Source organism: Natrix helvetica (assembly GCF_964273705.1).
Source record: "Natrix helvetica genome assembly, chromosome: 4".
In the NCBI taxonomy this organism is placed as follows: domain Eukaryota; kingdom Metazoa; phylum Chordata; class Lepidosauria; order Squamata; family Natricidae; genus Natrix; species Natrix helvetica.
Window position 1 is genome coordinate 31,863,122 of NC_138550.1, and position 12,238 is coordinate 31,875,359.

At 36.4% G+C, this 12,238-nt stretch overlaps 1 protein-coding gene across 1 annotated transcript in view; it reads right to left on the bottom strand.

Moving 5' to 3' along the window:
• The window catches only part of BOC (BOC cell adhesion associated, oncogene regulated), a 77,501-nt gene that overhangs the window by 17,914 nt on the left and 47,349 nt on the right, over positions 1-12,238 (bottom strand). The window contains exons 4-8 of the mRNA XM_081952709.1: positions 7,009-7,155; positions 5,723-5,866; positions 2,361-2,654; positions 884-1,156; positions 36-334 (exon numbers count right to left, since the gene is read on the bottom strand). Of these exons, the coding sequence (XP_081808835.1) occupies positions 36-334; positions 884-1,156; positions 2,361-2,654; positions 5,723-5,866; positions 7,009-7,155 (1,157 nt within the window). The remainder of the gene's footprint in view (positions 1-35; positions 335-883; positions 1,157-2,360; positions 2,655-5,722; positions 5,867-7,008; positions 7,156-12,238) is intronic.

Consider the following 12,238-nt stretch of genomic DNA (forward strand, 5'->3'; position numbering starts at 1 on the left):
GATGTCATATAAAAAATTAATTGGAATATGCTAACCTTGCGATACTTTACAATATAGTAGAGGATAGGTGTTTTGTTATCATGCCGTGGCCGCCACAACAATTCATATCCATCAGTTTTGGTAGTTCGAGGAGAACTAAGTATGACTGGGGCCTCAGCTGGAGAAACCAATTCTTTTGAAGTACACTGGACAGATGCTGCTGATGCTGTAGGTTTTGATTTCAAAAGAACAGTTTTTCTTTTTGGCATTTTTTCACTATTGGTAAACCTAGTAGATAAGGTGGCAGATTGTGCTGAATCCCCAACAGGTCCCTGAAGTAATATCTGACTCATTTCTGGAACATAAGAGGGAAGACAATGGCCATGTCTAACACTTGGAAAACATACATTTTGGCAAATCCAGCCAATATTTTACAATGGACACCTCATCGGTCTCAATAATCAAGAACAAAACTTTAATGTCACATGTATCTTCAGCAAGCATTAGAATATTTCCCCTTAATTTGGTATTAATCAAAATCAGGAATGGAAACAGCAAGGAGCTTAACACTGAAAAAACAAAGAATCAAAAGACTGGAAAGGACAGTGGAGGTTTCACAGGTTTCACAAAAGGTCAAATGTTTGTTTGAAAAATCTCAGTGCTGGAGCACCCACATCTCCAAGATACAGGCTGTTTTACTCTCTAACAGCTCTCACAGTCTTTCTAGTTTGAGTTTGGAACGCTCTCTGGAAAACTTCTACCCACTGTCTTTTGTCCTTTCCTAAACCACACCGTCCTCCCTATGGCAAGTATTGGAAAACTATTACGTCTCCCCTTAGTCTTACAAGGAGAGACGGATTTCAAAGATGATTATTCTGTTACCTTAACTTCACTAGAGACTTACCTGGTTGGGAAACTCTCAACTGTATCATAGCTTGAGCACTCCCAACTTCATTTTCTGCCATGCACTGGTATATTCCTTCATCCTCAGGCCCTACGCTAGAAAGACGAAGAGCCTTACGAGAAAGTTGCATTCGATGGCTGGAAAAGAGGGGAACTGCATTGCGCAACCACACCACGGAAGGCTGCGGATTCCCTCGAACTCTGCAGGTAAACTTTGCACTTTGTCCCCAAGTGATGATTTCCTGGGCTAGCTCCATACTAACCTCTGGAGGTTCTGAAAAGGAGATACAATTATAATGCCGGTCATTTGGAGAATGATGAAAGAATGGCTATCTCTGAAATAGAGAACTTTGTGAAATATCGTGCTGGCAAAGTTGTACACAAAGAGAAAAAGTTTTACTTTTACTTATAGAATTATGGCACTATTTGTCTATCATGATTGCTTAAACTGTACTAGATTATTCAGTAATAAAAAGTGATTTCCAACAATAGCCCCCACAGTTAAGCCTATACTTACGTGATTAGCCTATATACCAGTGATGGCGAACCTATGGCATGCGTGCCACAAGTGGCATGCGGAGCCATTTGTCAGGGCACGCGAGGCGCTGCCCTATCAGCTGGCCAGCGCGCATGCGCACGCTGGCCAGCTGGGTTCACCTTTTAAAAAGCTATTTTTCGCCTTTCCCAGGCTCCAGAGGCTTTATATGAGCCTGGGGAGGGCGAAAAGAGCCCCCCCGCCCCCCCCGGAGGCTTCAGGGATCATCCGGAGGCTTCCCTGAAGCCTTTGGAATGCTTAAAACCACCCTCCGAGCAAACCGGAAGTGACTTCCAGGTTGCTCGGAGGGTGGTTTTAAGCGCTCCGAAGGCGTCAGGGAAGTCTCCGGACGGTCCCTGAAGCCTCCGGAGGGCCTCAGGGGGGGGAGGCTCTTTTCACCCTCCCCAGGCTCCTATAAAGCCTCTGTAAAATTGGGGGGGTGCGCATTGTGCGCACATGCGCACGGGGACCGCGCGTTGCATTATGGGTGCGGCACGCCCGCACACGACCCCCCCGCGCTCCCCCCACTTGTGGCACGCCAGCCAAAAAAGGTTTGCCATCGCTGCTATATACTGTGTACAATGAACAGTATTTGTGCATTTTACAAGTTAGTGCCTCTCAAGAGACAGGAATGACTTTATATTATGAAATCAAGGGAATGAATGAGAGGTACCAGAGAAACACTTCCTTCCCACTTCAATCCCCTCCAGCCAATAAACTGAGAAATTAAAACTGCTCTGAAAATTATAGTGAAGTCGAATTCTGCATATTCAAGGCCAGAATTTCAGATTTTGGAGAGGGTGTTATGTCGACTGCTCTGTTCCGTACACGAATCCAAATTAATGCATTATAAATAAAGAGCTTTTGTCTGAAATATATAAATATATAATCCATACAACCATTAATAGAACAAACATAGAAAAGAAGTTCCAACTTTCCGCACCAAATACTTGAACATTGTAGAGAATGACACTTGATGCAGCTTTCCTGACTCCATTGTCAGCCATACAGCTGTAAGTCCCTGAATCTTCCTCACTGATTGTATCTATCAGAAGATTGCTGAGAAGGAATCTAGTTTTATTATAGCCAGAGATGCTGGAGCCATCTTTAGTCCAAGTAATACGTGGAGTTGGAATCCCACTAGCCACACATTCAAGAATGAGGCTTTGTCCCTTGGTGATTATGATGGTCTGGGCCTCTGTGGGATAAATTATGCGAGCAGCCTCAGCTGTTGAGCCTAATGCAAAATCAGATAAAGCAAAGTAATTATAAAACAGGACTGGCCAAAATAAATGGTTGTCTCTTAAAAACATACTAAACAAAATTATAAAGTTTCAGCATCTTTGTCTTTAAAACTTTATCACTAAAGATCTAAAACTTGGCCTTTTTTTATTACCCAAGTTACCAAAAAGAATCATTTGTAACATCACCAGTTTTGTAACTTGTGCTGCAGAAAGGTGCCGCATAATATTTCATGGACACTTTAGAAAATTAAGATATCAATCTAGCACAGGGGTGTCAAACTCGCGGCATCACATTGTCATCACATGATGTATCACAACTTTTTCCCCCTTCCGTAAACGGAGAGTAAGCGTGGGCATGGCCAATTCATAATGCGTCTGGCCCACGGGCCACAGGTTTGACATCCCTGGTCTATCACATATTACTTTAATTTTCCTTTTTTGATACTTGAAATGTTTACAAATTTCATTCTATTTTACCTCACAAAAACAAGTAAGGAAGAGCAGGTAATGTTTCTCAATAGTCAGCCAGATTTATTGTTACTAGTATGTATGTGGATCTAATTTACAATCTAGTGATCAGCACACGTAGCATTCTCTGTCTCTTCTTGAAATCGTCCCTTCTAGACCTAATGGCTGTAATTTGTTTGTATATTGCCTTGGAGATGGCTCCTCATACATCACCTCTCAGGTTTCCAAATTTTTCTTAAGAGCTGTAACCATTAGAGGAGAACACTGTAACTTTCCTTAGTTAACCTTCTGGTGACTGATTGCTATGATGCTATGATCAATTCTCTTATGTCTCTTTGTAGTACTTGTGTTTTGGTCTGTGACTGTAAATAAATTTTATATATACTTAGCATTCTAACCCTTATGGCACACATCTTTCTAACCATTCATTCTTTGTTTTCAGTGGATTATACTTAATAGAAAACAAGAAACAAATTACTATCAAAAGGGTGAAATAGGGAGTTAAGTGGTAAATCATCTACTACTTTCAAAGGTCACTAGGTTCACATCCAGCCAGAGTAGATGCTGATGGCTTTTGCCAACATTTCTGTGATTTTTTTTAAAAAAATATGTACTACCTTAAAAGTTTGTGAACTTTTGAATGTCCAATATTTCTGCATAAATATGATTTAAAACCTGACCTCTACATAAATTCTAAATAGAGAATTCAATTAAACAAAGCAGTCAAAATATTATACTTGTTCATTGATTAATTGAGAAAAATTATCCAAAGTTACACCTTTATGTGTGGTAGACCTAGGTGAACCTTTGCTTTCAAATAATTGATATTTTCTACTAAGCAGCAATAACAGCAACTAAACATTTCTGATAACTGTTGATCAATCCTGCACATCGGTTTGGAGGAATTTTAATCCATTCCACTTCACTGTTTTGATTCAAGGATATTAATGGACTTCCTCACATGAATGTTCTGCTCTGGGTCCTTCTACATTTCTATGGAATTAAGGTCAGGCCTTCCACTTGACCATCTCAATATTAACTTTCTTCTGCTTTAACAATTCTTTGCCTATACAACTTGAGTTTTAGTTCAGGAACCTCTAACCTGACATTTTCCTTTAGAATTGACAGGTACAATTCAGAATTCATACTTCTGTCATTGATGGCAATACATCCTGGTTCAGAGGCAGCAAAGCAGGCTCAAATATGATACTGCTGCCACCATGATTCACAGATGGAGTGTAGTACTGTATTTGCCTTTTGCAAAACAATACTTTTGATTCAAGACCAAAACATTATATTTTGTCTCATCCATCCACTATTTGGTTTAGTGTTCTGGATTTTCCACATAGTCTTTTGCAAACTACAGTACAGACAGACAACTATGTTATTTTTGGAGAGTAACAGTTTTCTCCTTGCAGCCCTGCCAGGCATACCATTCTTATTCAGTGTTCTCCTAACGAGGAAGACTAAACACATGAACACAAGTAAGATCTTTAGCTCTTTAGACATTACCCTGGTGGTTTGAAACCTAGCACCTTGCCTAGATGAAACCAAATGCCTTGCCCTTGGTGTTGTGTGGTGTGGTGTGGTTGGTGAACTTCTGAGAGGGTAACAATTGTACTGAAATGCCTCCATTTGTACACAATATGCCTAACAATGGACTGTTGGAGTTCAAATAATTTTATAACCTTTTCCAGCATAGCGAGCATCAACAACTGTTTATCATATGTTCTCAGAAATCTCCTTTGCTGAAGTAACACCACACAACCTGTGTTGTGAAGATCAGATCTTGATAGAGAATATTCAGAATTCTGTAAATGAGGCAGGACCTCCCACATTCGCACCTGATTATTGTTTGAAACATCTGACTCTAATTTTACCTTCAAATGAGCTGACCGTCCTAGAGTAGGGGTGTCACACTCATGTTGTCAGGGTGGCATCACATGACATATCGGGACTTTTTCCTCCTTCACTAAAACAGGGTGTGGCCAGGGCGTGACACATCTGCCCTGCGGATGTGCCCGGAATCTGTTAGAGGTTTACATACTTTTTGCGACAGACAAAGATATAGTTTGGGCTCATTTTCCTCAAAGTGAACAAGTATGTTTTGACTCATTTGTTTAACTGGATTCTCTTTATCTCTTTATCTAGTTTTACCTCTGCAGCCAAAAGATTTAGAAGCGACAAGTTTTGGTTAGTTACTTTTTCTGGGAATAACTAGTCTAAAATCGCAACAGCATCTTTATAATTTCTTTTTCCTAAGGGCAGGCGAGTGGTATTTTGACAATCCAGGAATGCACAGTAAAATATAAGACATGATGTGATACTACAAAGAGCAACAAGAAGGGAGAGAAATGGCTGTAACTCACAGAAATACTTACAAAAATGAAGTGCAATCTTTAGAAACAGTCATGCTAAATGTAATAGACTTGCACACACACACACAAAACATACGTGAATATGAGATCAAAAAAGAAGGTGAACAAAGGAAGACAGACTATACTGAATGCTACTGGAACCTTTACAGAGTAGGGATGCCATCGTTCGACGGTTTTGAACCAAGAAACCCAAATATTCAGAAATAATGCCTTACGTCTCACACGGAGTCTTTCACTAGACACAGATGTTTTTACTTCTTGGGTGACAGGATTGTAGGCTGCACATTTGTAAGTTCCTTCATCATCCTGGCTGGCATTGACTATCTGAAGATTCCCAGATGGCATGATCAAGTAGTTGTCTATTAAGATAAAGAAATCATTCAAAACTATTTTCTAAAAAAAAGAAGCATATCTACTTCATACGTTCTATCATATGGATATAAAATGAAATATTTTGTAATTTGCAGCAAAAATTAAGTTGTTTGAATTACTTGAAAATCTCGGACAACAATAAATGGAGAAATATGGCTTAGAACTAGAACAAAACAGCCTATCTCATATTAAAAATATGCTTATTTTGAAATGGACCATAGTGGAGCAGTTCTCATACTATTGTGGCAATGTATAACTTTTGGTTCAAAGTCAACTAAAAGGAAAAGAAAATGGGAAAAATGCATAGAAACTTTCTAAAGCCTTGAACTCCATAATATATGAAGTTTCGGAAGGTTTATCTAATGTACATGTCAACCAGTTGCAAATTTAAGACACTTTGTGACCTTTTTTGAAAAACAGGGTATCTAAATATATTTTAATTGGAATTATATTGCTCTTTCTACCAGCACTTGCATCTGCCTACGGGTATGTAGTTGCAGTTTAGCCAAGAAGCAATTGGAACATCTGTCAAATTCCCAACTTCAATATTTTCATATACACTTATTTCCAACTAAAATATTCCCTCCTGTTACCTGATATATCTATTGTGGATTGGTGGAATGGAACAAAGCTTGCCTTAAAAATTACTCAATAATCACTATCTAACATCTCTAAGATTCCTTATACCGTCCCTTGACATCAGACATAAGTATGGTATGATCCACACATTCCTAGCTTTCTGACAGTCACTTTTTACAGGTTATGTTTAACAACATGTTAATGTGATAAACATAATAATAAAGTTAGGAAATTGCTACTGGATAATAGACAGAAATGTGTGTGTAGCCATGAAGTCTTGTGTAAAATACCTAGAGCATCTTGTTAAAGCTCAGAACAACTGCACAGAAAATAAGAAAACATGGGGGAATGTTGAAATTGAATAGATGAACAGAACTATCTTCCCTAATTTGGATGCCTTCAAATGCATTGACTTCCAGAGCCAGCATGTCACTGCTTAGAATTTTGAAAACTGAAATCCACTTATTTACAGGTTGTCTTGGCTGAAGTAGGATAAAATAATCATGATTAATTCAGTTGCTTCTCTTTCCACCATCAAATCACAGCTCACCTCTAGAGGCCTCCAACCATTCTTGTTTCACACTGTAGCGGACCTGGGCTTTTGGATGGCTTTCAGGAAGGTCACATGCTATCACAGCTGTATTTCCCTCATCAACTTCTATTACATGCTGACCATCATATTTAAAGTCTTTGAGATCTATTAAAATTACAGTAAATTTTTTAGAAGAAACAAGGAGTTCTAAAAGTAGAAGAAATGAATATATATATATTCAAAACATTGTAACTATAATTATTGAATAAACATTTCCAAAAATATACTTAATTTAATCCAGGGATTCCAAAATCATTGTCTATGCATATTTTTCCAATAAAACAGATACATATTTTTGGATACAGCAAAATGCTGTGATATACATTAAGTAGTTATTATGCATTAATGACTTTCACTGGTGCATTTTTTTTTATTTATAAAACTTTAGTAGAACACATTCTTCTCCAAAGGATTATAAAATAGAATATGCAAATATTCTGAAATGCTTCAAGCATATAATTTGGTGCAATGATTTTTGTGTGTGTGCAGCATAGGATATTTGATATATTTTAAAGCATTTTGAGCTAAAGCTTCAAATGTTGAAATAGTTTTTCACTTAAGAGTAAGATGTTTCATAAAATCTGGCACTCGAAATGCTTGAAGATAAAGATAAACCTTTATTATAAATCATGGCTGCAGTGACTGTATGCTATATGAAAGTGATAAAAAATTGTTTACACTAACAGCAAATTGAGAGTGGAGGGAAATGAGAAGTGCAAAATACGGAAAGGAGAGATTGAGGAACTGGAACTCTATCTCAGATGTCAAAATATAAATGAAGAAAGAGGAGAAAATTTGGCAGAAAAAATGAGAGTAATTTCGGTAGAAGCACCAGTGATAACAAAAGTCAAGCTGATGAAAGGAACAGATGAAGGGTTTTGAATTCTTATAAGATATGCAATGAACAACAAGTTGTCAAGAGAAGTCCACATAAGACTTATCAAGAAAACACTTAGAATACAGATTCTACAAATGGCAAGAGATATTGGACTGCACTATTTCTGGAAAGATACAGGAGGATGAAGTGAAATGTCACAATAAAATTTAGTTAAACGTAGTTAAACTTTGAGTGCTATGTATAAGACAAAGTAATTATAGCTATATCAAATAAATGATCAATAATGTTAATAAAGCATTTATATATACTATATTGATAATATGAAATTTTATACAAACTGTAAGTGAGGCTGATGGAGGTGATGTTGAAAAGACTTTTTATAAAAGGTAAATAATTCCATATAGAATAGAATATAAAGATGTAATATCATTGGATGATTTCAGGATGATGTAATGAAACACCATAATATAAATTTACTTCAAATTTAATATGCCTCATATAAAAAGGATGTAATAATAGCTATGCTTAATGGATGTTTAATAATTATAACAATTTGTATACATGTATATTAGATTGATGATACTAATAATGGAAAAAAATATGGAATTGAAAATTATTAGAGAATGTTATCAATGCTAAAATAATAGACTTAGAATAGGATATATTTTTTTTATTATTGGATATATTGAAGATGATATAATGAATCATCATAATATAAATGGATAGATATTTAGAATACCTTGTTTAAAATGGATAAACAATAGTGATAATCAAAATGAAGTATAATAATAATGTATACAAAGCAGTCGTGGGTTTCAAAATTTTTACAACCTCTTCTGTAGGTGTGGCCTGCTTTATGGGAGTGGCTTGCCAGCCATGTGACCGGGTGGGAGTGGCTTGGCAGCCACGTGACCAAGTGGGAGTGGCTTGGCAGTCATGTGACTGGTGGGCGTGACCAACTTGTAAAATGTGGTGAAACTCACTTAACAATGCTCTTGCTTAGCAACCAAAATGTTGGCTCAGAAACTCTGGCATTTGAAGCACACAAGTCTTAAAGCTTTCAAGTTACAAGACCCTTGCACCCCTAACCCTTTTAAAAAAAACAACCCCAGGGGTGTTCAAACTTGACAGCTTTAAGACTTGTGGACTTCAACTCCCAGAATTCCTCCTCTCACTCTTCATCTTGATGATATGCGGATAGGCGGGGGGAGGGAGTTTTAAACGGCACTGTAGATTTGTGGAACCTCTTCTATAGAAGAGGTTAGAACTGGCAGGAACCCACCTCTGATACAAAGATATTTAATTGACAATATATGATTTTTGATAAAGCTCAAGTGATGACTATGGAAAGATAAACCTTTATTATAAATCATGACTGTAGTGACTGTATGCTCCAATGCAGCAGGTCAGCAGGATTTTAAACATCATACTAACTCACACTGGTTTTGTCTGGTAACAACATTTAACTGAATATTAATAAAACCAAGAGCTCAAAAAGAAACACTATTCCTATGTGAGGGCCAAATATTTCTATTACTGGCCTTCTGAAGTCTGTTTGGAATTTTTAGGTTCTATATGACTTCCCAGAACTTTGCCTGCAGCTGCACGGTTTATGCATACTGAACATTAATCTGAAGATTAAATGATAATTCTTTGGTTGAAAGTTGCCATATGCTAGTTATATATTTAGAACAGGAGAATGTAAGTTCAAAAAAAGTTTGAGAAACATGCTATAAACAGAACTTCGTGCAAAACGACAGTTCCTCCATGTTCCAAACTGAAATCATAGGATTACAAGCTTCAAAGCACTTTATATTTTAATATTAGTTACACTGAAAAGAAACACTGTATCAGTGGTTTCCTTACTTTATCACTGTGAAAACAAAACTCAATTTTATTTAAGTTACCGTTTCTAAATCACAACTTCTTATTTCCATTAAGTATTCGGAAAACAAAGAATTCCTTCCAAACATTAAACAGTTTTAAAATCAGTAGTTTCTCCGTGTTTTTATAGCTGCAGAACCTGGCCCATTTGCTTGGAAATTTTATAACACTTGAGTTGGACTCCCCTTCATATGCCTTGGAAAAATAATAAGGTGTTACTATCGCAAGTTGGACTAGCTCAAGGCAAGTATTTAGGGAGTTTGGACAGCAGAAACCAGAAGAGACTGCAAGTCTCTATTGGCAGAATGGGAGAGTGGAAAAAATTGTTTTCATTCTCTGGGATTTATATCCAACAGTCAAAGACAGATCTGGCTCCAAGGTTCTCCCACCCACGCTCATGGAAAAGTGACATGAAATTTCTCAAACAGGCTAATTAAAGCAAGATTGCTTCAAAAACATTTTAAAATAAAAAACAGCTCCCTTGGCAGTATAGCAAAAAGCCTTCCAAAATACAAAACGTATTAGCTGTCAGGAGACTGTTTCAGTGCTAGTGCCTGGATTCATGGAAAGAGGGAGGGGAAAAGGCTTAACAAAGACATAAAAAATGATTTGCAGCAAACATGCTTAATACTTTAAGAATGCCTTGGCATTGTACAACTGAAAATAATTAATAAATGCAAAACAAAAAGAAGATGTTACAGGTAAACTTCAGTTAAAGTAATTAATCCTTTAAAGTCAATTTTAGGAGGGAGAGCTGTTTCCATGGGATACTGCAGATAGATTAAAGTTAATTCTTCTCGGCAAAAGTTTCCATTCTTCCTAATGTGAAAATGGTGTTTGGGAAGAGAAGAGTGCTGGAATTATTCTCTCATTTCCCATTTTTCATGCCATAAAGTTTTAAAGAAGGATAAGAGTGGAGAGTAAAATAGTAAAGATAGAGCTTGGCTGCTCACAGCACACATTTCTCTGATCAACAACATGTGAGCTGGATTTTTTTTTTTTAAATGTCCAACCTCGTCCAAATTCATCACAGCGATAGTTGAACCCTACAACTATTATGAAGGCTTCAGAATTACTGGCAAAAAATTTTTAGGAAAACAAACAAACAATTTGTTTTCTTTTTAAGTATTTGAATCCATGAGAAAAGAGAACAGTTCCAGAGTTTTGCAATACAATTTGGAAACTTTCTTTGCAAAAGAAAATTTACATTTTTGCAATTAGAAGACATTTGTGGGTATCAAAGCTGAATTTTATCAGAGTACATAATTTTTCTTGTATTCACACTTAAACACCAAGTTTTTTAAAAATTATATAACCACAATTATTTCATACATATTTCTTCATCCTGCATATATGTATCTTTTCATTCTACACTGGAAATTCTTGATTTATCAGAGCATCTACTTAATCAGAATAACATACCTTTGTTTTAATTTTCATCTGTCATTATAATTATAGTTAGAACAATTTTAGGGATGAAAATGGCTTTTCAATATGGAGCCAAAACCTGCATCAAGGGACTGATTAGATTAGAAGCCCTGGCAGAAGCAAAATGAAGAATGAGGCATTTTGTTGTCATTGAAAAGACAGCTGCAAATACACATAGGTCCCCAAAGATATCTTGAGTAGGGGTCATTGCCCACTGGCATTTTGTGAAAGAACATAAAATGAGTTAAATATTGTTTTGAGGGGATTCTTTCAAATCCGAGCATCAGAATGTAGAACTGCAGTATCCTATTATAACTGCACAGAATATAACAAGAGATGATAGGTAATTATAACTGTAATATTTTAGCATAGCATTAAAGACAGCTGCCAATGTTTTCAAACCATATCAATGCAGTGAAATGTTCCCTTGGTATGAATCAAAATGGTATATTATCTTCAGAATCAACTCTTCTTACACTAGAACTGGCCTGTTTTAAGGGCATTGATAAATATGTCAATTGTATATTTATTGAATTCATTGAAGCTTTCCCATACATGTCTTGCCTGAACTGGTATTAATTTCAGGAAATGTTGAGATGCAATAGCTTTTGAATTTCAAGTATTTAAAATGGAATTTATATTAGTTATCCAAAATTCTATATAGCTAGAACTACAAAGTTCCAACTAGTCTTATGCTAGTTTGTCAAATACAATAAAATTCATCTTGGGAAAAAGGGATATTACTGAAGAAACAGCATATATATTTTATTTCAACAAATCTTTATCATATTTTGAATATATCAAAGAGAACTTGACCAATTTGAAACTATTCATAGAATGTGAATAGTATAATATAAACTATTAAATTAAGCTATCAAAGAATAGTTTAATAGAAATCCAAGTATTATTCTCTCTCTCTCTCTCTCTCTCTCTCTCTCTCTCTCTCACTCTCACTCTCTCACACACACACACAAACACACACACACACACACACACAAAAAGTCTCTACAGGGTGGTAAATAGGGAGTTTTATATCAA